The sequence below is a fragment of the Glycine max genome, chromosome 5 (genome assembly GCF_000004515.6).
Source record: "Glycine max cultivar Williams 82 chromosome 5, Glycine_max_v4.0, whole genome shotgun sequence".
NCBI lineage: Eukaryota > Viridiplantae > Streptophyta > Magnoliopsida > Fabales > Fabaceae > Glycine > Glycine max.
Genome location: NC_038241.2, coordinates 40,311,609 through 40,324,402, shown reverse-complemented (window position 1 = coordinate 40,324,402; position 12,794 = coordinate 40,311,609). Strand labels below are relative to the sequence as shown.

The following is a 12,794-nucleotide window of genomic DNA, read 5'->3' as shown; positions in this document are numbered from 1 at the left end:
TGAAAGTAGTTCACCTTTGGAAAGGATCTACCACGACTTTTACCTAGTTCCATGTTTCCTTAGTGGTTTGCGATTTATGAAATTTAGTTTACCGTTCGAATAGTGTTCTGTGCGTTTCAAACTTTCAATTGTAAATTTCTTCTATCCTTGCATATATAATGGCATTATTACCTACCTAAGTTAGTGATTGGTTGTTGGCTATCTGGAGCTCTGAACAACTCAATTTAATCTCTGAAAAAAGTCATCAAATAGTCTCTCAAAATTATAATTCTGAGATATTTTTAGTCCTTTATCTAGTTAATGTAAGGATTAAAGTGTCTCGTTTTATTCAATGATTGGTTTTTCTTTTTAGATATTAAATGTCATAGATGTTATAAACTAATTTGAGTGTTCGCCTTAAACTAATTCCTGCGTTACCTAACATCTGTGCGAGCAGCGCAACATTCATTGAAACAAAACATTCAATCAATGGAATATAGACACAACATTTTATTTTATTTAGTACTAGTAAATAAATAGCGACACGCCCAGTTTCACATTAGAGTCACACCATAGGGCATAGGCCCCAGAGTCGGAGGTAAATCAAATTATACCACAAGTTATCACGTAAATTTAGTAAACCCCCCACTCCCAAAAGAGAGAAAAATAAAACACGAAAACATAGTACATGAAATTAACTTGAATCTTAATACAACATTGGCAGATGATGTTCAATGAGCACGCCTGCAGATAGTGAAGCCATCACCTATTGAAACAACAGAAATTTCAACACGAGAATCATCAGCAATTGCTTTGTTGAAAGCCAGTGTAGCCTGCCTGAATTTCCTTTTTGGTACAGGAACATCCTCTTCAGGCCAGGCAACAGTTCCACCCCAGAGAGTGTTATCATAGATGATTAACCCACCAATCTTTACCAGTTTAAGAAGCCTCTCGTGGTAATTCCAATAGTTATCTTTATCGGCATCAACGAAGGCAAAGTCAAAACTTTCCTTATTTGAAGGCTGCAACAAAACAAAATACAGATTCACTAGCCTGTAATACGCTTGAAATATCAAACAAAAAGCAACTATAAAGTAGAACAAATTAGCAAGGGACTTAAATCCTCTTACGTACTAACATGATAATATTATGGTCTTGATTATTATAGGTACTTTTTATGTCTTTTTCTTGTAATTTGACATTGTTATGTTAATAACATGAATGTATTTACGAAGGATCATGCTCACATCTTCTAAGAGTTTATCAAGAACCGGTAGAGCTGGAGACTCTATGAAGTCGATCTTGTGCTCTACACCAGCCTTTTTAATGAACGGTAATCCTATCTCATAAGCTTCTCTGTCTGGATCCAGGGCTATAATCTACTCCACACACACAAATGGAGTTGGTAACATATATAAAACGGATATATTAATTGTACCAAATAACAATAAGAAAATGCAAACCTTTCCATCATCTGGAATGGTAAGTGCAGTGAGGAGAAGAGAGTACCCAGTAAAAACTCCCACTTCAATTGTCTTCTTAGCATTCAACAACTTCAAGAGCAAGGTCATTAGCTGACCCGCATCGGGAGCAGCGCCCATAAAGCCCCTAGTGAATGAAAATGGTATTATTACATAAGCAAAGTTTACTAATAATGTTAGATTTGGCAATCAAATTTATGAAACGAAGTCATTTAATGTTTAAATGATGAACACGGACCCTTTCCTTTGTGTTAGACTGCTTCCATGTTTATAATGTAAATATGTCTTAAGCTAGAACTGTGGTAGAAAGAATAATTACCAAGGGTGGCCTGCAGTGGCTTTCCTTAGCTCTTTGAGAGTCTCTTCTTCTCGTGGATAAACGCTGGTCTCCAGTATATACTGACATGCACAACATTGTTGGGTTAAACAAATAGTGAAATTGAATCCAAGGAAAAGGCTTGCCAAAATAATGTATAAACAACAAACCTTGGTCAAGTTCACACTCTGCAGTATTACTGGATTAGAGGACATTCTGTGCTTTGTTAAGCCTTCTTTTCTCTTCGACTTACAATGCCTCTCCTCTTCGGCCATTTAAAAAGAAGTGCTAAGAGGCGGTTGCACGTTGCAACCTCCAACCTCCATTCCTTCACCTCTTCAACAAACAATTGAGGGGAGTGTGTGTAGTGTGTTTCTTATATAATTAAAAAAAATTTGGAATCTTTATCCTTATATTTTGAAGGACTTGTCAACTAACTCACTTATTTTGGATGTCATCTTAAAATTTATCTAATGAGTTAGGTAATTAAACTTGCTTTAAAAGTAAAATTCTTCTTATCCCTACCTTTTTTTTTAATTTATAAAATTCGAATCCAGAATTTTGCTTCAGTAGGGAATTTACCCTTTTATTTATTTTGTTTCTAGAATTTTTATTGTTTAGGATCTCATGAAGTAACTCGGTTCATGTTTGTTGACTCTATCAGTTTTTTTTTTTCTACAACGTTTTTTTTTTTTTTTGAGTTGTAACGTCTTTTATGTCCCCACCATGACATTCATATCCATACGGCATTGTACAGCAAACAAAGGCTTTTGGCAGCTTTACCTTGAGAGACATTTTAATGATTTGATGAGTACAACATGGTCCTAGACGTGTGCTAGACCAATACTCTAAGTGGCAACGTTTTTTTTTAATTATTTATTTATTTTATTTCCAATGTTTATAAGTCATTTTAAATTTTGATTAATGAGTCAAATAAGTAAATTTACTTACAAATCAGTACCTATTTTTTAATTTATAAAATTCAAATTTAGTAGTTTGCTTAATCAAGTAATTTGTCTTTTTATTAATATGAGGACCTATGTAAGAAAAAATTAATATGAGACCACAAGTGTTTTTCGAAATTTTGCTTAAATTAAATATGACCATTATAAGTAAAAAAATCTTTTAAAATAGTTTTATAAGATTTAATTAACTACTTCACCAGGATTAAGAATATTGGTTAAAGAGCATTAAATTTATCTTAAATTAATAGTTGATATACTACCTCTCATCTTTATTATAATATTTAATTAACTACTTTATCATGATTAAAAACATTGGTTAAATTAGTTAAGAGTATTAAATTTATCTTAAATTAATATTTTTTTTCCCTTAAAACTATCCTCATGAACAAAACTAACAAACATTAATAGACTATGTTTCTCTTATAATTCATCATTCTAGAACTAACTTGAATTAAGGACATTTTGTGATAAATAATTAATGCTAGAAGCATTTTACATTTAATTTTATAAAAAGAATCAAACTATACTTTTAATTTGGATCTTATATTAAGCAATGGTAATATAAATTACTAAATGACAATTTTTATGGTTTTATGGTAATTTTTAACTCACCTTTATTTTGCTCTAATTTTTTTTTCTATACAACTTTTGTTTTACACACTTTAATTATTTTTTGTCTTAATCTCTCGATTAGTTCGAAATTCAACCGAAATCTAATCAAGAGTTATTTCCGTTAAAAATCAAATTCGTATTCTACCTAAATAATTTAACTTTAACTTTGATATATTACACATTTTAATTCAATTACAAAGATTCATGAATTAGTATTCAACCTTGTACATGTGATTACCAACTAGTCAACTTTAGCTACCACACTGCAAATTGGATGTGAAATTAGATTGATAGTTGTTTGTTATATATTTAGGAAGTTGTTTATTTTAATATATTTTTATAAAGACTTTTAAGACATTAGTGTATCTTATCTACTATTTTATAAACTCGAAAAAATAACTTATAATTAAGGATACTTTTGTAAAGAAATGATTTTTACAAAAGACATTCAGATTTGTTCTGTAAAAACAATAAGCTAAACTTTTAATTTAGTTCTTAATCTTATAAAAAGGAGAATTATTTTTTGTTTCAATCAGAAAAAAGGAGGAGTATTCGTGGTTGAAAGATTAAATTTTGATATAAATCACATGTATCTGCTTGGAGTATTTATGTTAATTAAGACATTATAGATGGTATATCTCTTTCTTGTATTTAATGCAAACTCAATTAAGTTGCAACAATTCTACATAATTAAGTTGATGTACGTTTTCGGTGCTTGATCAAAAAAAGATTGGTAAGGAAATGTAATTTTATTAATTTTCTGGAGTGGCTTAAATTTATTGGTCATATCATATCAGCGAAGACGTCTGCAGATAATGACTCCGTCACCTATTGAAACAAAAGCAATTTCGACACGACAATCATTTGAAATGGCTTTGTTGAAACAAGTGATAATCGTCTCCATTCTCGTTTCGATTCCGAAAATGCCTTTTCAGGCAAGGAAACAGTTCCTCCCCACATTGCGTTAATTTAATGTGTAGACAGGTATTTTACTTACAAACCTACCTATTTCTATTGCTAATTAAGATGCACACTCACGCATCTGATATGAAACGTGATAGGGACAATAGTGCTGTAGAGATGCATGCTTACATCTTCTAGGAGTTTATCAAGGACTGGTAAAGCTTGAGACTCTATGAAGTCAATCTTGTGTTCTAGACCAGGCTTTTTAATGAATGGTAGTCCTATCTCATAAGCTTTTCTGTCTAGATCCATAGCAATAATCTACATTAGGGAGATAAATGGAGTTAATAACATAAAATAAAAAATACAAATCGGAGATAAGCAGGGAGCATATAGTATTACTAACCTTTCCATCATTAGGAATGGTGAGTGCAGTGAGGAGAAGAGAGTATCCAGTAAAAACTCTCACTTCAATTGTCTTTTTAGCATTTAAAAGCTTCAAGAGAAACGCCATTAGCTGCCCCGAATCAGGTGCAGCACCCATGAAGCCCCTTAAGAATGAAAATAACATTACAGAGAAAAAAAAATGAAATAATAGTGAAAGTCAAATCAATAAAAAGAATGAAGTAATGATGCCTTCCTATTGTTTTTGTTTGAGAACTTCCTGTATACACATGTACATGTACTACTGTATCACACGAATATTTTGAAGTGATCATGTATGTGAACATATCAAAATTTATTTTGTTCATGTCATGCTTATTAGGTTTAGAAGTAGAATCATGGTACAAAGAATAATTACAGAGGATGCTCTGCAGTTGCATTTCTTAGCTCTTTGAGGATCTCCACTTCTCGCGGGTAAACGCCGGTCTCCAATATATACTGCCACATAATTGCTGCATCCTTCGGTTATGTGGGACAAATAATGCTAAGAAATGTTTGATTTTACCTTCACTAACCCCTCACTCTGCAATATTACTGGATTGGGGCACACTTCTGGCTTTGATATATTGTCCATTTCTCTGCAACGCACTTACGTTATGAAGTCCTCAAATCATTAAAAAAAAATGGTCCTACTACATGTTATGAATACCAAAATTTCATGTTGTGGTTAGAGGTGCTCTTGTTTTTGGATATTTACGTCACTATAACTAATAAATAATTAGATTATACACATGTATTATAACTATGACCATAAATAATTTTAAATAATTTCATATAATTAGATATTGTTATTTTTAAAATATAAATATATAACCAATTATGAATAAATTACTTATATAATAAGTTATATGTAAAACCAATTATATGACTGATTATGAATAAAAATAAGTTATTCAAAGCAATCATTTGTATGAGAGATCCAAATGTTAATAGTATCTTAAGAGAATTGGTTAAGGAATTTAGAATAGAAATATTTATATTGGGAGGCAGAAAATTACACTGCACATTATCTCTTTTATGTTTTTCTATGATTTACATAATAAATAATTTTTCTTTTTAATTTCTTAACCAATGTACTAACGATACTAATTAAAAATACTTTATTTTATAAAACTACTTTTAGTTAATACATGTTATGATTAGACTTGGTATTTAATTCCAAAATTTCATGTTGTGGTCGTCCTTTGGTTAATTGTTGCCATTTTACACCATCTTGTAATTGGAAAACAGCTTTGACAGGGGTTTCATATATATGGAAATCTTTATTTTATAAACATAGGTGTCGTTCCCAGTATTTAAGTCATGCATGAGAAACATTGAGGTGACAATGTGGCATATACAAAAGAAAGGGTTGAAAAGGGTGGCATACCTGAATTTCAAGGATGTTCAAAGTAGATATGTGGTTTCATAACCACAAGAGTGAGAGAGTAAGCATTAGAAACTAAACTCTCGGCACTGCATTATATATTTTGGGCTATTCACCGTTCTTTAATAGTCTGTATTAACGGAATGCGTGAAATACAATGGGACTAACACTAACATCCAAAACATAGGAAAGGGTGTAGACAAGTTTTTGATTAATATGAATTGTTTAATTCTTTAGAATCTTTCATGCCAAGAATGCTTCATCAATTCTGTGTTTCAGTTTTTTTTTTTTTTTGGTGCCGAAGATAATGTGTTTCCATCTTGATGCTTCTTTAAGGAAACCCATATTTGCGAGTGCATCACCACTTCTTATGCTCTTCTAAGACACTTTGGAGGACATGTGATTTTAATTTTTGAGTAGTAAGTCTGGTAGAGGAGAATTATAATTGAATAAAAAGTGGGAAACTCATACTAATTTTTTAATTTCTTCTCCTCCCCTTTAATTTCCACTCTAAACCCCTCTATCAAACGAAGGATTAATCACGTAGTTCAATGTTAGTACCTATTCTTCTAAACTTAAAAAAATTATATATAAAAAAGGTAAAAAAATAAATCAAATACATAAATGATTCTCTCATTTTTTTTTATATATATAAGAATAAAAAATACGAAAAATTTACAATAGTTCACATATCCTGTTCAATTAATTAAGTTAAATTTTCTTGATTGTCTCATCATATTTAAACATGAATTAAGTGAGTTCAGTTGCTAGGTCAATTTATTTAAATTTATTTGTTAAAATAAACACTTATTTTAATAAAATAAATAATTTTCTATTTTTTTAATATATTTGTCTAAATTTCTTCTGTTTTTTAAAAAATAATTTTTTATTTAGAAAGCAAGTTGTATCTACTTCTTGAAAAAGTACTTATATAAAAGTATTTATCTTAAGGTTATTTTTTATAAAAAAAAAAAATAAACAAACTTACTCATTATTTAATAGGTTACATGAAAAACGTGTGATTAAGATTTTAAATTACAGTCCGTAGCCACAATTACTAATACAATATTAAGTTTCTAAGAAGTCTTTACTGCAATATATTAAGGTTTTGGAATGGAAGTCTTGTGTGTTAACATAAATAGGATTAACACCACTCAATGTTTTTTCTCCACAATTTCAGCAAAGCGTGCTAAGACTACACAAGAATCCTATGTTATCATAAGCAAGCACATGGAATTTTATTGAAGACCCTTCTTACGAGGCAGAAATTGGGCAGCAAAGGTATCATAGTCAGGTAGCTTTGGATGAACATGACTGGCCTTCTCCTTAGAGGGAATATCTTGATTAGAATTTAAAGATTTTGAAGCCTCTTCCTTATCTGGTGTCATTGTTGTAGTAAGAGAAGAGGAAGCTTGCACCATTGCAGATAATATTATAATTTCCTCACTTTTAGGTTCTGAATTTGGCTTAGATGCTGCATGCTCTGCTGATCCATGCCCAGAACTTGCACCAGAAGTCTTAGAAGCCTTGGACAAAGAATCATCCTTCAAAATTAAACATGTACCAGTTTTTGAAGGAGCTAACATCCTTCTAGACAATCCACTAGCAGAACCGGCAAGAGTGACTGAATTTCGTTTAGGAAGTCCATCCTCAGACCTACTAGTATCAGAATAAAAGTGTGCATTTGAGTCCCATGTGCTTGATTTCTGGTTTGCCTGAGGATTATCATCATTTGGATATATATCAGCCACTCCATAAACATTGCCAAATGGTTTATCTTCGCGAAAAGCATTATGAGATGTCAATGAAGCTGACTGGTACAGTTTCGCCACATTCTCATTACTGTTCGTGCGATGTTCATTGGTTGATCCCACCTGATTATGTTGTTCTCTTACATTAGCTTGTTCATTGTGTATCTCAAAACTGCTTCTTCGGAATGTGCTATTAACATAACCAGCAGAAAGATGTTCGGTAGCATGGAAGGCATATTTTTGAGGTAATTCACCAACAGAAGAACTCAGCCATTCACTTGAACACTGCCTTGTTAACTTTCCACGGCTAGAAAGTTCAGCAGCTGCTCTTGCAGCCATGCTAGCACGTTCTGCAGATTCCGCAGCTGCATGTGCAGCAGAGGTAGCATCCTTGAATTCAATGTTCCAATTCTGTCTACCCATTTGAAAAGAACTCGTGTTTTCAGAATACAAGTTTCCAAAATTCATTTCTTGACTTCCAGTGCCTGTAACAAATTAAAGAACCCCAAATATTCGGCTATATAGTTACCACCTTAAAACAAGATTTCTCAAGTGACCAAAAGAGTTACCTGAAGAATTTAAACTTGCACTCTTCTCATAAGAAATATTGTGCATCTCTTTAAGTTGATAAGAAGCATAAGCACGTAAATTAGGAGGTCCTTTTTCATCACCAACAGGTGGAGCATGGAGTTGTACTTGTGGAGGTTTCCCATTCTCAAGAGTATTTGGTCCAGCCTTATATAAATAGTGGCAAATTAATCACTACAAACTTGTATTGTATAATGATATAAATTAAATCGAGTCAAGATCATCCATAATGAACAAATTAAGCTTACCAGAAAATCTTGAGACGCATTCACATGGTTTTCTTCTAATGACGGTTGCCATTGGACATTATGTTCCTCAGCAATTGCAGTCAGTATTCTGATCTTGGTAGGACCATCGGGTGCACTGGTAGACAATTTTTCAACCAACTGAAAAGACAATAATCAGTTAGAAAGAAAAAAAATGACGACAAATTATTCTTAACATGATCCTTCTTCCCCAAGAGAGACTTGCCAAACGATTTACACCACAGTCAGGGCGTAATTCAACAGCTGCTGAGACAAACTCTCGTCCATATTTAGCCATAATATGCTTCTTCACAACTACCAGCTCAGGAATATCTGAACATCTTGGGGATGCAAATATTACGCTTGAAATTGCTTCTTTCAAATCAATGGGGCAGTTTCTAGAGGGGAAAAAAGGGTCAACAGTCAACACAGTGACAATGGACAATCAATAGTTTCAGAAAGCAAAACCTTCATGTAGTATTCCCTTAAGACGTGTGTTATATCGCAAATATACATGAATAATTGTATTTTACATAAATTCTCCGCACCATACACACGTTTCAATATATTTGAAATGAATTTGGATGGAAGAAGGTTGATAGCAAATTAGCAATGCTCTCTCAGACACACCACACTCTGATCATAGTTAAAATTTGGATATAATTCTATATATAACATATAGATTTGAAATCATCTCTATCAAAATCAATTCTAACTTTAAAACAAATTGGCACTATGTCTCTAATCCAGACCCATTCATGACTACAATAACTTCTCAGCTGTAATATTGTAAGATATATAAATAAATAAAAAAATCCAGGATAATCAATTTCACCATCCCTCTAACATAGACAATATCACAAGAATACGTATAGTTGACTTCAAAACGCGTGCTAAAGTTATTTGGGTGAATTTTAAATACCTTTGTGATTCAATCATCGGCATGCGTGCTGCAATAAGGTCACAGTATATCTTAATAAGATCATATGCTGCCATCGTCTTCTCTTCCTTGACTACATGTTCAACCTGAATGCAAAACAGAAGTCAATAAAAACTTTTGAAATCGAGAAGTAATTTGTTTAAATAAATTATGCGAATCAACTATGAATTTATTAACACATGTCAAAAGTCAATTTTTTGAACTCTAAATTTATAAATATGGAAATTTTAAAACATTAATAACCAGATAAATTAGAACAAAAATAAAAATAAAATGACAAAATATGAAATTTGTAAGGTAAGAAAAGTTCATTAATAGGTAATAGATTGAGAAGAAAAAAAAAACATATTAAGAGTGAAGACTCAAATTCAATATCCAAATTACCCGGACTCTTGCAGCATGGTTGTGGCCAGAGTGAAGCAATTGGGCCAATTCACGCCGGAGCTGCTTCACATTGGCTTCTCTCTTATTCTTCAAAAGCTTTATCCGTGGAACCGCAAGCGTCAATGCGGTTTTGCTGCATATACAATATAGCAAATCAAACTCAAATAACCACCAAAACCTTCTTCACTAATGTAACAGTACACAATGACTTCAATTATTAACAAACATAATAAGAATTCTGGGTCAAAATGGAATGCTTCAAGCACAGTAATCTACCCAATAATTAAACAACCATACAACCCCAGAATCAAGTTCCATACCACTCTGAGGACTTGGAGCTTCTACGATTAAACATAGCTTGTACAACCCAAAATTAGAATGAAGGAGAGAGACTCTTGTTGTTTGTATGTCTGAAGCGTTTAACGGTTTTTGGAATGTGCCAAGTAGATTTTATCTAACTGTTAAAATTGGACAATTGGACCTTTACCGAAATCAAATTGTAAGAAACTTGAGAAAAATAGAAGCAAGAGCTATTCTAAAGACATGACATGATACTAGCCTCTTTATATACACGTAATTACCTATAACAAAGAATCAAAGACATCAAATTCAGAATCTTTTTGTTATTGATTTAATTAATGACTACCTTTGTTAGTCAGTGTCACTTTGGTCTTGTTTGAATAAGTTTCTTCATCAACACTCATAGAAAAAGGAAATTAAAAAATTAAAATAAGTTTCACTCATAATATATTAAAAGTAGGTTATACATAAATTAAAATCCTTTTTCTTAGAGAAGCTAAAATCATTTAGTAAGCCATCCGATGAATGTTGATCAAATTGATTTTGAATATAATTAATTTTGTAAAATTAATTTTGATTAAAATTGATTTCAAAGTAACGTGATTTACGTTTGAATGTTTTTATTATAAAATCAAGTTAGGAATAAAATTTAATACAAAATTTTTAATTCAACGAAAAATTACTCATAATTGTTTCTATTTGTGATCAATTTTAAATTTTTCTCCAATGTAAAATCAAACATGTAAAAATTTATCCAAAATTAATTCCTCTGAAATCAAACACACACTTGTATTAAATGGAGAACCTAGCGCAACCTCGCCGGCTGGCATACCTTATCACAGTCACAGAGAGCAAAAACATGTTACGCACTATCAGGAGTCACTGCCTCCTTTTTTTTTTTTTTAATTTGGGAGAGGTGGCCTCAATTGGGACTTGACTTGAATACTGAAATTATGAATATTGTATTGGTCTTGTTGCTTGAGTAACAAAAATGTCTTCCTTACTTTATTGCCTCAATTTCACTCGCAACTTTTATAGATTAACTGATGCGAAGAGTGAATAGAGAATATTACTTTTAATCACGCTCACAAGACTAATAAGTTAACGTGTCAATCTGGATTGATTTAACAGGCTCAACGAATCTAGTTAAAGACTAAATGCTCCTCAATTCATCTCTAGAATTTTCTTATGGCATTCAACGAACATGAAAGAGTGGTCATTGTGTAAGAAAGTTCCTCAATTGGTTATCCTAAAGATTATTTTTTTAGTAAAATCTTTTACTTTCGAGAGTTATAAGATTAAGTTAGTGGTTGAAGAGAAAGAAAAAAAAAGGTTATGAGTTAAAATTCCTCCCAGTAACAAATTAACAATTAACATTTTTATTTTTTTAAAAAAATCACTTTCATTCAAAATTTCAGAAGATCAAATCCCTAACTAAAAAAGGATGTTGGGCCCAATTGATTTTCTCCATCATTCACCCTTCCCCGCCACACTATTCCAGCCACTACTACTGCTACTATTATTATTATTATTATTATTATTATTATTATTATTATTAAAAGGTTAACAACACAAGCTCTAACACATTTTTAAGAATATATTTTTTATATTAGCCAGCAGTTACAAAAGATTATAAATTCCACATTTTATTTAATGAATCTCTAATAATTTTATGATTTCTAATATTTTTAAGAAATGATAAAAAAAAGTGTAAGAAATTTTACTAGCACCCTTGAAGCTAATTTCATAGCGCTGTGGTATCTCAACTTCTGAAATAAAACATTATGACATTTCTAACTTTAAAGCTCGAACCAAGCAAATACAATTTACTGCATAGCTTAACCACGCTCTAACAATGAAGTAGATCTGCTTTAATCCTTTGTATCTCATCACCAGGTTATTTTAACATACTCTAACACACATTTTTTAATACTGTCTTCTATTAGTTACATTCTTTTAGGCAATTTACATTTATTAAAAATTACAAAATCATAAAAAGTCATTAAATAGGATGTAAAACTCATAAATATGTGAATTTAATAAATCTCAACCAATGGAAGGACTGTAAAAAATTGTGTTCCTAAAATACCACTTCCGGTCCAAAATATCTTGCCTTCAATTTTGCGTATCACGATAATTTATAATCAAAATTGTAGTTAAAAAAATCTACAAAGAGAAAAAGATATCAATTCTCGGACATAAACTTTTATTCTCGGACATAAACTTTTATTCTGGTTTTAATATTTTGAGAAAAAACAGCAATATAATTTTTCAAAAAAAAAACATGACAAAAAGATTAAAAGTATGTTTGGATAAAGAATTTTAACTGAAAAAAATAATTTATCAAAAAATTTGAATTTCTATAATCTAAAATTCATTGTTTGGATATTTTCTTGTGAAGAATTTAAAATTTTAAAATTTTAAAACAAAATTTTAAACAACTAAAAATATGAAATTTTAATTTCTTTCTAAAAGGTGAAAAATTGAAATTCTCTTCTTACACCGTATGAGATTGTGAAA

The 12,794-nt window shown here is 31.1% G+C and overlaps 2 protein-coding genes and 1 pseudogene across 4 annotated transcripts; all 3 read right to left on the bottom strand.

Moving 5' to 3' along the window:
* Positions 1–477: 477 nt before the first annotated feature.
* OMT5 (anthocyanin 3'-O-methyltransferase) lies at positions 478–2,158 on the bottom strand. The gene is made up of 5 exons (NM_001255526.2): positions 1,947–2,158; positions 1,780–1,859; positions 1,443–1,587; positions 1,227–1,358; positions 478–1,001 (listed from the first exon to the last, which is right to left on the bottom strand). Exons 1-5 carry the CDS (start codon positions 2,049–2,051, stop codon positions 711–713), a joined length of 753 nt encoding a protein of 250 aa, NP_001242455.2. The 5' UTR covers positions 2,052–2,158; the 3' UTR covers positions 478–710.
* Positions 2,159–4,146: 1,988 nt separating this feature from the next.
* LOC121174918 (probable caffeoyl-CoA O-methyltransferase At4g26220) lies at positions 4,147–4,988 on the bottom strand (annotated as a pseudogene).
* A 2,053-nt stretch (positions 4,989–7,041) lies between these two features.
* On the bottom strand, positions 7,042–11,257 carry LOC100799050 (uncharacterized). 3 transcript variants are annotated; one of them, XM_041015678.1, is made up of 7 exons: positions 11,107–11,257; positions 9,975–10,107; positions 9,573–9,676; positions 8,877–9,048; positions 8,654–8,791; positions 8,387–8,552; positions 7,042–8,302 (listed from the first exon to the last, which is right to left on the bottom strand). In XM_041015678.1, exons 1-7 carry the CDS (start codon positions 11,133–11,135, stop codon positions 7,305–7,307), a joined length of 1,740 nt encoding a protein of 579 aa, XP_040871612.1. In that variant the 5' UTR covers positions 11,136–11,257; the 3' UTR covers positions 7,042–7,304. The 3 variants fall into 3 exon arrangements, with proteins under 3 accessions (XP_040871612.1, XP_040871613.1, XP_040871611.1); XM_041015679.1 differs by lacking the exon at positions 11,107–11,257 and adding an exon at positions 10,251–10,708; XM_041015677.1 differs by lacking the exon at positions 11,107–11,257 and adding an exon at positions 10,295–10,708.
* Between the last annotated feature and the right edge of the window lie 1,537 nt (positions 11,258–12,794).

Bases quoted from the DNA above. Each gene is read 5' to 3' on its own strand.
- OMT5 (NM_001255526.2), bottom strand. From the start codon at position 2,051: ATGGCCGAAGAGGAGAGGCATTGTAAGTCGAAGAGAAAAGAAGGCTTA. The intron at 1,860-1,946 runs GTTTGTTGTTTA...TGTGCATGTCAG, and splicing joins AGAGTGTGAACTTGACCAAG to TATATACTGGAGACCAGCGT. The intron at 1,359-1,442 runs GTTTGCATTTTC...TGTGTGGAGTAG, and splicing joins CCATTCCAGATGATGGAAAG to ATTATAGCCCTGGATCCAGA.
- LOC100799050 (XM_041015677.1), bottom strand. From the start codon at position 10,329: ATGTTTAATCGTAGAAGCTCCAAGTCCTCAGAGTG. The intron at 9,049-9,572 runs GTATTTAAAATT...TTTCCCCTCTAG, and splicing joins CCGATGATTGAATCACAAAG to AAACTGCCCCATTGATTTGA. The intron at 8,553-8,653 runs GTAAGCTTAATT...TATTTATATAAG, and splicing joins ATGCGTCTCAAGATTTTCTG to GCTGGACCAAATACTCTTGA.